Genomic DNA, 16,366 nt, shown 5'->3' on the forward strand with positions numbered 1-16,366 from the left:
TGTTAACCCAGGGATGCACAACCTGCGGCCTGGGGGCCACATACGGCCCCTTTTCAATGGGCACGGTATAGGCCAAATCCCTTCTTTCGAAGTTTCTAAGTATAGAACTTTTTCCCTTTCACAAAGTCATTAGCACCCAACTGTTTTATGACTTTCCCTGAGGTGAGAAATGGGGGATTGAAGTTCTTTTCTAGCTAACACACTTTCTGGTTTAGATATTGAATATTTTAAGTCTAATACATAGTATTATAACGATTTTTAGAAGAATCAAATAGAATAAAATTATGTCAGAACGTCATTTCCAATGTTATCAGGAAGTTTCTATTTTGGTGGAAAATTTTCAATTTCATGCTTCAGAAAACTTGCTTATTGGTCTAAATAGCATCAAATAACATAAAAATAAGTGAAAATAGTGCTGAAAAAACACGAAAATAACAATTTTTTAGCATTTGTTTACATTCTAGATTCTAATTGGTATAGTCAAATTTGAATCAATCTTTTCTGAAAAGACACTTATTCGTCTACCTAATGTCATTCAAACTAGAAAATACCAATCAGAGTTCAAAAAGGAATGCACAAAAGCTATAACAACCAATTATTTACAACAAATTTTCTCCATAGACTAACAATAGAAAATATGTTTACTTATTACATTGGTCCAAGAAAATTTAATGGCTGGAATAGAGTCATACGACTAAAAGGAAGCCAATTTCACTAAAAGGTTTTGGATTTAATAATTATTTCAAATCGCATCAAGTCATAAACTTCCTGTGATTATCAACACTACCAGTAGCTAAAGTAATTACTCCTTGTGTCAACAAAGAGGGTTGTAAAATGGTCCAGCCCCTGGTCAGTAAACTTAATAACCTGGCTCTTCTTCAGAAAAGGTTGTGAATCCCTGGTTAACCTATTATTGATTTATCATAGATTTTATAGGAGTTTGATTAATTTTTTCTGGAGATTCCCAAAATTAAAAAAAAATACTTTCTTACTAGGTTTATTTATATGTAATAATAAAAATACATATATACACAGTCTTTCATTTTTATCAGTCATGTTTTTTCCATTTGTGGGGCATTAAAGAATCTGTCCAATATTGATTGCTTTTCTCTCTTCAGGATTTTTCAGAAATAATTAATAGCATTGTAATTGTAGAGATCCCAAGCCTATTACCCTCAACCTGGCTTGGATGCCATTCTAAGACCATTGTTCTGACATCCTCCCACTTCTTCAAAAGATCTTTAATACCAGATGTCAGTATTAATCCTCTTTTTCAGAAGAAAACCTATTTCACCAAGTTTCTTGGTGTTCTTCTGTTGTCAGATCAGTTTCAGGTTCCATTATTAGCTCTTCAATGTTCTTTACTTCTCAGATGTGATTTTTGTTACTCCCTAAGCTGTTCAAGCCATACTGTTTAGCAACATCAGGCATTGTCTTCCCACTCTCTACCTTTGATATTATTCTCTCATCTTTCGAAAATAAAAACTGATGCAAAACTTAATGAGTGTCCACCTAACAGTCTTGCATAAAAAAAATTTTTCTGTCAGAAAAATAAAAGGCTGGAATTACAAGGGAGAGTTTCAAAGTTTGGAGAAATACTATTTGATCAGTATATACCAGATTGAGCATCAACGTGGACGTTTCCCCACTCCGATAAGTTTCAAATTGTTGCCTGAAGATAAGGGAAGACCAATCAGTATTCATTATTTTACGTCACTTCTTGTGTTTGTTCTGTGAGGTGTTTGTTGTCCGAACATAAAAATTTTTCGTGAAAGTATTCATTGTTCGAACTGTTTGTTAACCAATCACCCACTGTATTCTGTTGCTAAAATTAATATAAAGATGTCACACATCCTGTCAGCCAAGTATATTCCATATATGAAAAGTTGCTGTTGAAAACATATTTCTTAGCCTATATTTAGCATAGAAGGTATCCTCCAAACATTCCATTTATCTTAGTTTCTTTCGTTTTATTTCTGTTTGCAATTCATTGTAGATGTGATTATAAAATACAGTGGAAGTTCAATTATCTAAGGTAATATGGACTAATGCTACCTCAAATAACCGATAACTTGAATAAAATGGAATGCCACAGTCATTTTGGATTAAAAATTATGAATATAAAAGATGCATATGGTATCACTTTTAAACCTTTTTTTCTACCTTGGTGAATTTAAAATGTAATAACATTTTTTACATAATTTATTTATTATGCAACTAATATATATTGTACAATAATTTTAAGAATAGAAATGTGTGTATTGCAGTTAATGTGAATGGTTTGTCTCACATTGAAGTTAAATGATAAAAAGTGTAACAGAAACAACATGTATTACAAAATGATTCATCATGTTAAACTATCTTTAAAATGTCCTTTAGAGTTTTTTGTGTAGGATTGAACTGAAAGTTTATTCAGTTTTTACAGAGAAATAAAATATACTATTTTGGAATAAATAATAGTCTTTAATTCACAATGTCTTTTATTTACTCTTCTATTCGATAACCTTATTCCATCTGTGTAGAATTGGGTGGGTTTCTGATTGAAGAAATTATCAATGTGATTTTTGATACCTTCTAAAGATTGAAATTCTATGCCATTTAAATTATTCTGCAACAAATGAAAAAGATGATAGTCTGAGGGAGCAATGTCCGTAGAATATGCAGGTTAACTCAAAACATTCCAGTTAAAATCTAGAAGTTTTTGGCACACATTCAATGATATGTGTGGCCTTGCATTATTATGATGGAATGCCACTCCCAGTCGATTTGCAAGTTCTGGACATTTTTTGATGCACTGCAGCCTTCTGTTTATTTAGTTGGAAACAATATTGGAATTAATTGTTTGGTTGTTGGGTAAAAACTCATAATAAAGAACCCCTTTCCAATCTCACCTAACTGAAATCATTACTTTTCTGAATGCAAACCAGCTTAAGGTTGCAGCACTGGCAGATCACCTGGCTTACTCCAAGATCTTGTGTTGAATTTGTTGTAAACAATCTATTTTTCATTACCTGTTATTAATCACATTAAAAATGGGTAATCATTGCATTTTAAAAGTGAATCTCAGAGAGAAACATGCTCATTAAGGTTTTGTTCACTTAACTGATGGGGGAACCTGAACATTATAACGGGAAGTGTCAGTCACATCAGCATCAGCCACTTTCTCAGAATCGTCAAAATTAAAAGTACTATATAGTATTTATGCACTATGCATTTATGACAAGTCTTTTATGAATTATAAGAAAAGAAGCCTATTCACTTACAGATGGATAATGCAGAATTTTAGTTAATTGTAGTTATGTTCTAAGTGAAATGGAAAGAATGGAATACTTGAGATTAAACTGCCTAAACTGTATTAAGTATTAAAAATATTAATAATAATTACACCTATTCAACAAAAGCCTAGCTTACTTACAAGAAAAAGATCTGAAAGACTAATAGTTAGGCCAATTCTTATAATTGATGAATAAATAAAGTAAAATAAACAATTTTTAATTCCTCCAGGAGAAAATTCTATCAAAAATAAACTTTTTCCAAAGATTTTATGATTATAGAAAAATAACCAAACAATTACCTTAAATAATTGGGCTATAACTCTGCTAATTTAATGATTAATACTAAATAATTTGCTACTAGAGGTAGATGTTAGGTGCCATCTCTTAACTAAATTAATAATTATAATTTTAATAATCTATTAAATAATTTAGAACTATCAGTAAGAAAAGAACTAACCAAGGGCAAGGCTTGAACCCACAATTTCCACTTGTTATGCAGTGTGCTTGCCAGTTGCATGGCAAGCAGAGGTTGCAAGTCTAACCTCCAGCTTGGGTCAGTTCTTTTCTTCCAGATGGTTCTAAATTAGTAATTAAGTTATTAAAATTATAATTATTAATTTAGTTAAGAGATGGCACCTAACATTTACCTCTAGTAGCAAAATACTTAGTATTAATCATTAAATTAGCAGAGTTATAGCCTGATTATTTAAGGTGATTGTTTGGTTATGTTTCTATACACATATTGGGCTTTTGATGTTAGATTTTATAATTTTTACATGTAATGAAAATACTTGAACAATTATAAAATCTTTGGAGAAAGTACATTTTTGATAGAATTTTTTCTTAAGTAGTTAAAAGTTATTTAATTTATTTTTATCATAAATTTGATTTATACATAAGGATTCTTTTCTCTTACAGATACATTGTACTGATATCAGGATTGGGACTTTGTGAAACTTCAAATATTTTATTACCACTTCAGATGTTAGTTGATACAGTGGCTGGTTTTCTTGGAGAAGAATATGAACAAGAAAGAGCAGCCAAAATTGTTCGCTTTATTATTGCAGGAAATTTTCTTAGTGAAAATACAAAAGATGCAGAATTTTTTACAAAGGTGAGTTTTACAAATTTATGAAAATAAAAAATTAATGCTGTAACAACTGATAATGATATGAATAAATAAATGAGTAAGAATATATGTAATAGTTAATAATATTTTATTGTATACTACTTGTGACTTTTCCCACATGGATTTTGCAAGTAAACACCATTTATATTCAGTATTTCAACAACCATAGTAATTGTTATATAACACCTACTGCTGAGATTGATGAGAATTGTTGAGAATCAAACAAACTGTTTTCAATTTTCTGGAATGTTTACAATTGTTCTATAATCAAACCAATATGCAATAACAAATTCAAATTTAAAATGGTTTGAACATTTGGTTAAAAAATCGAAATATATATAAAAATATTTATAACAATGTCTGAAATGTTATCAATTTAATACACCTAAGTACTCAATGATGGCTAAATGTAGTTGAAAACAAAAAATCTCATCTAAAATAGTATAATAGAAGCCATTCTTCAGGTTAAGCCTTAATGCTCTTTCCACCCGCAGGGGAATTTTGAAAAATCCATTCTTAGTGTGCGTTTTCATGACGTACCCTGTGTACCAAATTTCACCTATTTAGGTTCAGTGGTTTGCTCTGGGCGATGATGAATCAATCAGTCAGTCAGTTAGGACAGGTAATTTTATATATTTAGATTATTTCTTCATATTTGTTTCTTACTTTTGGTTTGTTAATAATATGAGTGAAATTTGTTTCTTTCCTTCTGAGAATTATGCTCAATTTTGATAAATTTATTCACTGTATATATTTGTTGTTATGATATCAAATGCTATGCAGACCAAACTTAAGACATAGTTATTTAAGTCTGTTTTATTGTGTTTGTACTGTCAGAATATGTAATAACATTCTGAAGTTCCTGACTATAAGACAAACATTTAATATTGCTGCTTTAAATATAATAATCTCAAAGTTCAATGATATATTAATAAACCAACAAACACCTAAATAATCGGGCTAATATATGGCTATAATTAAATAATAAATACAAACGAATTTGGTCTAGAGGTAAGTGTTAGGTGTCATCTCTTATCTAAATTAATAATTATAATTTTTAATAATTTAATAAATAATTTAGAACATTCTGGAAGAAAATAACTGACCCTGGGCGGAGCTTGAATCCACAGCCTCCGCTTGCCGTGTGGTGCGCTACCAATTGCATCACCTGGGCCCCAAGCCAGTCATCACTTCCAGACATACTTAAATTTCGATGTAACCTTCCACGGTTACTAACGGCGCTGGCTGGAGATGACTCCTATGTCCATGTCCAATAAGCATCTCTATGGCAGGCGAGAGTGTATATACCCTCGCTGGGGACAGCGATAGCTGGGTGAGTGCCGTAGAAGAGATGCTTATTGGCTGTGGACGTAGGAGTCATCTCCAGCCAGCGCCATTAGTAACCATGGAAGGTTACATCGAAATTTAAGTACGTCTGGAAGCAATGACTGGCTTGGGGCCCAGGTGATGCAATTGGTAGCGCACCACACGGCAAGCGGAGGCTGTGGATTCAAGCCCCGCCCAGGGTCAGTTATTTTCTTCCAGAATGTTCTAAATTATTTATTAAATTATTAAAAATTATAATTATTAATTTAGATAAGAGATGACACCTAACCCTTACCTCTAGACCAAATTCGTTTATATTTATTATTTAATTATAGCCATATATTAGCCCGATTATTTAGGCGTTTGTTGATTTATTAATATTGCTGCTTTAATTCAAAAATGTCTGGAATATGCCATTCTAACCAATATTTCAGTTTAAAAAAAAAAAAAAACTTATTAAAATTTTTGATAAAATTTAATGCTAAAGAAAAGGTTAATTTCTCTATAACCTCTACATATTGCACAGTGTGTATGGATTGCATATTTTAATTAACCTACAATCTATGCACACTGCTTTATATATAGAAGTTGAAAATTTTAATTTTGTAAGAACTTAATTTTGAAATATCTAAAGAAATTATATTAAGTAAAAATTTGATAATAAACATTAAAATAAAGGTATTGTAAGATGACACCACCAATTATGTTTAATGCTTAAGTTAAAGGTGATTAATTTCTAATCAGCTTAAACTTAATCTAGTTGTAAAACTTGACTATTTTCAATGTGCTTGAATAAATGTAAGTTTAAGTTGTTTCTTGTTTATTAAATAATTTAACAAAGATATTTATAAGTGCAAATATTTAAATACTTAAACTCAATTTTCAGGTTAAGTATACAACAAGGAAATGTAAACCTGCTGGATTAGATGGTGTAAAAATTCTTGATGACATGTTGGCCCAATTATGTGTATGTATATAGTACATTACTTCTGTTTAAGTGAATTTTATACATTAATTTTTTGCATTTAGTAGATGAATTTTGTAAAAATAAAAACAATATACAAGATAACTCAGGAACTACATTTTTTAAATTCAAAATTGAATTAATTCATATGATCATGTCATGTATATTGAATAATATTTTTAGATGTGAAATGATTTTACAATTATTTTGCTTCTTTTTTGTTAATTTTATATTTATGAATAAAATAATACAGTAGTTATGATGTAAATACAAATATAAAATTGCATGAAATTTGCTAACGTTATGTGATTAAATTATATTCTATATCATTCTTTTGTATACATTCTCAGCTGAAGGTGGCCATTGAATGACTAAAAATATTGCTATATAAAAAAATGTTGGTTTCCTGAAAATAACAGTTTTGTATTAGATATGAGAATATTTATGCATGAATTTGAATTTTCATAGAATTTTAAAATATTTATACATTTAAATTACATGATAGGTAGTATACTTATAAAAAGAAATGTGTAAGTAAAGCCATACCAGTTATGCTTATAACTCAATGCTGTAAGCTATTATTATCAAATTATGCAATTTAAATATCATTCAATTAATCAGAATTTTAAAATATGTAAAGTTTAACTTTATATATATTTGCTGTTTCAGTATTTTGGGATAACTGATTAATAATTAGTTAGTTCTTATAATTATATATATTATCTGTGAGTTGTTATAACCATTTATATAAAATGTTCCAACCAAACCTAAAACTATATGATGAAAAAAAATCTCTCAAATATTTCAACTGAAAAATTAAACATATGCATTTTTAGTTAGTGATTGGTAAAAAAATAGCAATAAAAGTTAAATAAAGTCATAGCAGGATAAGCTAATTTATCATGCTTAAAAAAATAAAGCCAGCAATTTTTATAGAAAAATATAGAATAATATAAAAATTTCTAAACAGTTTTAAAATTGTCACCCTGTTCTAAATAAGTGAAAGAATTTTTGAAAACTTAATTTTTTTTTATTTGAACTTCAAGCCAAAAAATTTTTTAATATATCATATATAACCATTTTGTGTATCTTATTTTTCTCAGTGATAACACTGTTTCTCTGCATTAAAGTAAAAATATGATATTTTGAAAAATAGCCCAATAATTGATCAGATCATTTGGAGTTAATAGATATTTTTAAAAATTTCAAAATCACATTTTCTTTTGTAACTTCAAAATTCATAAAGAGTTTGGTTCAATATTGGGCAGTAATTAATCATTTATTGATATGTACTTTTTGATCAATTTTCATTCCATTATCTTTCTGCAGCCAATTCACCATGTTTATCTTGCTATGGCTGTTTGTGGCTATATATAATATATACAGGGTGGGAAAGAAAGTCTCTTAACACCCCTGCTACAGAATGTAGAATATACCCAAAGAATGTACATTGAGCACATCATATAATATGCATAACTCTAACTGTTCGAGGTAGATCAATAAAATCTTTCAGTAATCAACTCCTTGTGAAATTCTGACCCTAAATGATGTGTCACAAGATCCCATTCTCACTTACAGTTTCAGAGTTGCATTCAATATGGCAGCCATATGTGTAACACACATCAATCTGTTTTCCCTTTCTCTTTGTGTAATGTTTCCTGACATGAGCAAATTAACACTTTGCATACATTCTATATTCTGTAGCAGGAGTGTTAAGTGACTTTCTTTCCTACTTTGTATATATATATATATATATATATAATATATATGTGTGTGTTGTGTGTGTGTGTGTGTGTGTGTGTTGTGTGTTGTGTGTTTATTGCTCCTTTTTTATTTTTGCATACTTTAATTAACAAATTAAATTTTTAAAAAATTTTTATGTTTAAAAAAAGATTATTGAAAACATTAATAAACAACTAAATGCAAAAACTGAATATCATTCTTTTAATACAACAACTCCTCACTTAAAACTGAATTGCTAATTAAAATAAGGAGCAAGATTCAGTCATAAAAATAAAAACTAAAATATTAATTTGTCATTGAATCAAGATGCACAATAAATTACAAATTTATAAACAAAATACATAGTCTTGAAGATTAGTTTTCACATTCAGTCAGTATTCACAGATTAAGATTAAGAAAGAGGATTGATTCCCTGCACTGGAGAGCTGGTTTTAAGTCCAAATGGTCATTAAACAAATAGGTTGTTACTGTAAGCAAAGAGTGGCTACATTAATACAACTTTACAAATTATTTAAGATATTGTTTAATTATCAAAGAAATTAAACTTATTAAAGTGAACTCTTGTATAATGTGCTCCCTTATAACGTGATGAAAATTTTATGACTAGAACTCATATAGCACGATAAACAGTCCTGTATAACACATCAGATAAATTTCGGGTTTTTACATAGTTTCAGATTTTTTGTTTATAAAAGCAAAAATATACACTTATCAGTTGTTTATATATGAACAGTAAAACCAACAGTTCAAAAAAGAATTTTTTTGTTGTAAATAATCTTTTACCTCCGGTACAAAAGAGTTATAAAAACAATTTTTGAACATTTTGCATGTAATCCATGCTTTTTTATTAGCTCTCCACTGAACAAGAAGGGTTGATTTGTCTATGTTTTTCATTACACATGGATTTAATTAATGTATGATTAATTAACATTGGCTTAGTTATATGTTCTCCAGCTGTATTAGAACACAAAAGTAAAGTTATCCTGTCTTTTAGATACCTTCGAAACGCAAAGTGAAAGTCACATCATTGTGCAATATATGTTCTGTCAGGCAGTTTTATTTCTCAAGTACAAAGCAAATTCATCAACGTTATAGACTTGTTCTGCTATATAATTGCCTTCCTCTATAATTTTGGAAAAATGTTTGGGAAATCTTTAACCCTTTGCGATAACAGTTAAAATTTAGAGACATGTTTTAACTTGCATAAATTGGTCCAATAATGTATGTCCCCTATAACGTGATTTCCTACAACGTGGAATGTATCCCCCACGTTGTACAGGAGTCTACTGTATATTAATTTAGAAAAGTTTAATTAATAATTGTGAAGTTGTGTTTATCTATTTTATATATTATTTAATTGCAATTATAATTTATGGTTTATTTGTTTGTAGATTAATAATAATAAATAACAAGAATATGAAAATTTTAAATATCCATTTATTTTACATTGATTCATTTTACATCAATTTATTTAGAGTTCAATTGAAGTAGATATAATGCCAGGAGAGTTTGATCCTGCCAATCATCTAATGCCTCAACAACCATTGCACAAGTGTTTGTTTCCAAATGCAAGAAAATTTTCTACTTTACATACAGTTACTAATCCTTATGATTTTAGTATTGATGGGATAAGGTAATCTAATTATGAATGAAAAATTTTTTGTGGCTTATATTGATTTTTAATGGACAATTATAAATATTATTATAAAAATGCTTGTTTTATTATTCAAAGTTACATATGCCAAGTTTACTCCAACAATAATATATATTGATAGTCTTTAATTCATCCAACACAACCTTAATTACTCCAGTTAATCACGTTCATAAATCTTCAAATGTTTTAGACCCATTCTGGGTCTTCCTCAGGATATCGTTGTAATAAATACACCAACGTGTGAAATGGAACATTCAAATCGAATCCAGTCCGATTCAAATTACGAGAAAACGGTTGAACTTGATAATGGAACGATTCTCTCGTGCTACAATGACGGTTTAGCGCATGAGAAGATTTTGCTGCAGTTTACTGCATAACCATTAACTTAATGTCTTAAGACGCAATTACCGGGTGTTCTCCCCCTCATAACAGTACTTCCACACTTGCGAAACGTTAGCTGCATTTTTATAATTAATGCTTGTGCTCCTTAACAGATGCAGCTAACGTTTCGCAAGTGTGGAAGTACTGTTATGAGGGGGAGAACACCCAGTAATTGCGTCTTAAGACATTAAGGTTTGCAACGGTTATGCAACAAACTGCAGCAAAATCTTCTCATGTGCTAAACCGTCATCGTAGCACAAGAGAATCATTCCATTATCAAGCTCAACCGTTTTCTCGTAATTTGAATCGGACTGGATTCGATTTGAATGTTCCATTTCACATGGTGTATTTATTACAATGCTATCCTGAGGAAGACCCAGAATGGGTCGAAAACGTTTGAAGATTTATGAATGTGATTAACTGGAGTAATTAAGGTTGTGTTGGATGAATTATATATTCCTCCAGTTTTTGTTTGGTGTTCATTTGGATTGATAGTCTTGTAATATGATTTTAAAAATCAAATTATAAAATAAAAATTACAAAAATATATCACGTTGTTATTTAAAAAATTTTTTAAATGTTTAATTAATTCAAAATAAATAAATACTTATGATTAAAATATTAAAAACTATGTTTTTATAAAATAAAAAAATTTAACAAATATATCAAAAGATTCTATTATTAATATCATATCAGATGAAATACAGAAACAAAATACTTTTAAACAATATTTATACTTAGCAATTATAATTTGATTTTTAAACTATTTTTTCTTATACATTTCAAAACATTTTAGAAAATTATGGTGCATAATAATAAATTTAATTTTAATATAATGACTTCTCTACGATACTACTTTTTTATTAAACTAGAATATTTATCTAAATGTGAATACTAAGTTTCATATCTTGATTATTTACTCACTTTTTAATAGAACAATGATTATATCTAAATTCAGTAAGAAGACAATTTCCAATAATATTTTTATCAAGATCATTATCATGCCTTGAGATTTTCATGACTTGCGATAAATGTTTTTATTTGGCAGCTTTTAAAATTTTTGTAATTATTAACATAATAGATGATAATTATAAAATTATTAATATTGATTATTAATGTTTGTTGTATATAAATTTATGATGATTACCTACTCATTTAATAATAATTTAAGAAATATTTGATCTGTTTTATTCTAAGAGTTAAACATAAATCATAATTAGACTAGAAATTCAAAAAATCTAAATATGTCAAAAAATTTTGCATATAAATAAAACACAATTGCATTTAAATTCACATTATAGTCAACTTGCCTTAAAGCAAACACCAATAAAGCAAATTTTGCCATTGCTCTGGAAAAACACCATTGTCACAATGTTAATTTTCAAGCTATAAAGCAAATAAAAATTTTACCAGAATTCATTAAACCAAACTATAAATTAACTCCACAACCATCAAGAAATGCAGTTATAGTTGCTGTTTAAAGTTTTTGATACAAACAATAAAAATTAGTACTGAAATGTTCTGTTTTGAGTAATATAGATTTTTTTCTCATAGTAAACAAAGACTGGATTTGACCTCCAATTCAAACATCTGGCTTTAACAGACCATTCTGTCATACTCAGAAAATACAGGTTAAAGTTTAAAGATGTCCATCCCTTTAAATGGATGTGGTCCCATGCAAACATGTGCTAGTTTGCATATTGGGATGCAAACGGTGATGATATGTTCAGCTACTTTGTGCCAAATTTGGTTTTTTTGGGACACTAAAGATATTTTCTACTTTTTAAAATAATCTTCAACAGAAAAAAATTATGAATTTCTTTTAGCTTTGTTTTGTTTAACCAGTCTGATATACTACCCCACACTTAAACAGTAAATGTCATCTCATCCTCATTTTGTTTGATTTGAAAAATCGTTTAGAATTTGTTTTTGTTAATAAATTTAATTTTATTTAGTAAATTAGTTGTTTAGTAAATTAATTCAAAATACTGTGTGATTTGTATTAATGTGAGTTGACTGTAATTCACATATTAAAACATAATATATAAATTACTCCATTTTTTTGTCACATTTGTGAGATAAGCAGGGGGCTATAGGGGGGTGCCCCATTACACTGCACGGGTTGTTGAAACCCAACCTCAATGTCATCGAATGGCTGAAAGAGGGCAAAATCTAGTGGGGAGGTCGTGAGCAAGTCAATAGGTGTTCGTTGCCGAGTAAGACAGGTTAACAGGTTTAACAAATAAACAAAGCATTTATTATTATACTAACTATAAGATACAAGAGGCTACACAGAGTGAGTTACATATACAGGTCATATAAGGTTAGATGCAGTTAAATGCGATTACAAAGTCTAATATTCACAATGGAGCTATTCTATGATAGCTATGCCTAATTCTGTTGAGAGAGAGAGAGAGTTTGCAGTTCGCTAATAATTACCTCTAATGGGGTGGAGAGCTATATGCAGCGGTAAACAGTTCTATATGGAAGTGTTTGGGAGTCAATGTCTTCTACCAGCGTCTTCTCCTGGGACTGGATTGGGTTCGCTGTGTGGAGATCTGGGAGATGGAAGGGGCACTATTACCAAATATAACTTCCAAATGCGAACTCTCGAGCTTCCGGTGGCTCTTGCTTTTATACCATTGTCATGGGAAAGGAGTCACATGATTGTCTGTTGTTGACGATGACGATGCATTCTTGACAGCTAAGTGTCAACTTTCCCACTGACGTGTTGATACAACCAGTGACCTCCAATCCGATTCTCCATTTTTTCCATCGGGGATGTTCACATTTTGGAAAAATGATTAACATTAAATTTAAAATTCCCTTAAAATTCTGTGGGCTCACTCATTTTTCGCAACAAGAAAATGTATACATTTTTATTGACAATAATAGGATCACCATATGTCTGTATTTAGTAAGAACAGTCTGTGCTTTAATAGCTCTGTTTGTGTTCATATCATACTTGAAAAAATTAAACAAAATGTCTGTACTTTTCAATCGATCATGCAGTTAACAGTTAAATTGTGGGTTGATGTTTTCAACATGCTGAAAACAAGTGAAAGTGAATATCTGAACTTTGAGAAGCTATGGAGTTCTCTTTCCTGGAGCTTGCTAGGATCAACAGCTCCAGCAGAAAGAATGTTTTCTTTGATGAACAAGGTTTGGTTTTGTGATAAGAACAGATTTCTGAATGAAAATCTTGAAAATATTCTACAAATCAAAGTGAACATGCATCTGGACTTCCTCCAGTTTTATGAATCAGTTAAAGACGACATAGAATTTTTAAATTAACACTAAATTAAATTAACATTAAATTATTTTTAAATTAATTAAATTACATTTCTTTAAAAATTAGAATTTTTAAAGAAAGTTTATTCCTCTGCAAAATAGGAAGAATTATTAAAAGTGGTAATTATAATTATTTCTAATGGATATCGTTATAAACTTGGCTATAATGTGTTACGTCATAAATTTAGGCTGTTAAAAAATACTAAGACAAGAAGGAAGGTGTGGGTTAAAAATTAAGATTACATTCTGTAACCCAAAGGGAAGTGTACATTGAAACTTTATTATATGTCTGCATTTTTTAGAATGAAAAATGTGAATAAAATTCTTTTATTTTGCCTCACTGCCTGAGTTCTTTTAATGCTAATTTGTCTGTATTTTGCCTTCAACTATTAATAAAAATGAATAAAATAATTGAAATTTCTATATTAAGTCAACAAATAAATCTCACTTTCTTTCTTTTTAATTCTTTATTTTACTAGAGTGTCATGTTTACTTATTGAAAGTTTTAACTATTGTATAGCAGTTTTCTTTAACAGTCTCTTTTGTTAATAGTATACTATAGTTTCATGAATCTTAGCTAGCCAATGTACAGTACTTGAGAAAAGTATTCTAAGTTTCTAAAAAACAAATTTACTCTTCTTTATATAATGAATTTTTTAACGAATGGTATATTTCATATCTAGGTTTATATTTGATTTAATTTTATTTACAACTGTAGGATATTTATTAAAAGTGTTTTATTGTTAATTTAAATTATAAGTAAACTAAAAACTATGAAATTCCTCATTCTAACAAAAGAAAAAGTCATTCAAAGCAGTAAAAATTGATAAATATAAAATATATTAGTTTATTTATTTATTATACAACATTATATAAATTATGTTGATGATTTTCTTTCAAAAAGATGATAAGTTAGCTTGAAAATGTAAGCTACAAATTCATTATAGGTGATGCTTTTTTCAGTTTTAAAGATACAACCCACTTCTGAAATAAGTTTTTGTTTGCCAGAAATTTATGGAAAGAGATAAAAGAATTATTATAATATGTTGATTAGCACTGAGGTACACAACAATTGTTTTTACTTCTATTCCTCATGAGTTGCTAGACATGAGCTGAATCTATTTGTTGAACATAAGCTATATAGGATTTCTCTAAAGATAGCTCAAATATTATATAGGTAATATGTATAAAAGCATAAAAGAAAGTATTTATGAGCACAAGAATAATATTATGAAGACTAAAAAAAAAAAAGCAGAGCATAGTTTAAAAAATTTGATAAAAACACTCAAGTACATTGGAATGAGACATCTCTTCTTATTCCTTCATATTTTAATAAGAACAGTAAAAGAATAAATAATTGCATCATCAAAACCACCTGTCAGTATCAATAAGTGGCAATAGACTCTATCTATAAATATATGGATCTGGACACTGGGATGATCTTGTTATAAACAGTATTGTTTATTTTAATTCTAAATGTAATTAAAACAATACAATAAATATCCTAAAATTAAAATAATTTTAGGATATTTATTGTATATGTATTCTTGTTTACTTAATTTCTACAAGAAATGACATATGTAACTTCTTGTAATTTGGCTGAAATTTTCGAATTGCAGACCTGTACATTCTCATTGTCGTCTGTCTTTCTTTGATCTTCAGACTGGAGTTAAATAAATAGATTAAAATCGAGACCAGATAAGGAAAGCTTAAGAGCCAGAGGCTCCAATTAACTGTACTTGAACTACCAGTCTGGACCAGAAGTAACATGATTTTTTACATTAAAATATGATTAAAAATTGCAGTTTGGCTTTGTGATGATGTCACAATAAACAAATTTTGTAATTGTTTTTGCATTTATGTTCTAGGAACATTATTTCATTGAGTTTGCTTTGTGTATGAATACTTTCAATTGCTTAATTGCCTTGTTAAATTATTGTTTTAGGGACTTAAATTTGGAATGTGGAAAGCATTTGAGAGTGAAACATTTTAAACTTTAAAATTTGAATGCAAAATATTACTCATTTTAATAAAAGATCTTCAATAAAGTTTTATTTTTTCAGTTATTGATTATTGTTAAGAAGTCAGTCATGGAAAACTATAATAATACTAAATTTGAAAACTATTATAAATTATTCAATTTTATTACATTTTACAATTAATAAATTGTAGATCATTAATCAGTACATGGCAAGGTTTTTATAACTCATTATGCTAATTACTGAAATATTAATTCTATAGAATATAAAAACAGTTTAAAATTATAATAATATTTTAAATAAACATATAAGATCTGAATGAAAATGATTTTTATCATTAGGATTTTAGGTGTGTCTGGACAAAATATACAAGATATTAAAAAATACAGTCATTTAGAAGATCCACTAATATGTTTAGAGAAAATCTTAGAATGGGGTCATTTGGCACCCACTTCACCTGATACACTTGGTAATGATGCTTTCTTTTCTTATTTATTATATGTACAAACTAATTAATTATTTTATTATATCAGTTAAGAGATAAAAATATAAACTGCAAGCTTATGAGATCATTTATTATAGTAGTATTATTATGTAATTATCCGTTTTAATAATATATAAATA

The 16,366-nt window shown here is 28.6% G+C and overlaps 1 protein-coding gene across 1 annotated transcript in view; it reads left to right on the forward strand.

Annotated features, from left to right (window-relative positions):
* PolD2 (DNA polymerase delta subunit 2) overlaps positions 1–16,366 on the forward strand; it is a 35,293-nt gene that overhangs the window by 12,606 nt on the left and 6,321 nt on the right. The window contains exons 6-9 of the mRNA XM_067272620.1: positions 4,194–4,389; positions 6,617–6,697; positions 9,913–10,070; positions 16,084–16,211. Coding sequence (XP_067128721.1) covers positions 4,194–4,389; positions 6,617–6,697; positions 9,913–10,070; positions 16,084–16,211 — 563 coding nt within the window. The remainder of the gene's footprint in view (positions 1–4,193; positions 4,390–6,616; positions 6,698–9,912; positions 10,071–16,083; positions 16,212–16,366) is intronic.

The sequence above is a fragment of the Centruroides vittatus genome, unplaced genomic scaffold (assembly GCF_030686945.1).
Source record: "Centruroides vittatus isolate TY-2023 unplaced genomic scaffold, ASM3068694v2 contig_452, whole genome shotgun sequence".
In the NCBI taxonomy this organism is placed as follows: domain Eukaryota; kingdom Metazoa; phylum Arthropoda; class Arachnida; order Scorpiones; family Buthidae; genus Centruroides; species Centruroides vittatus.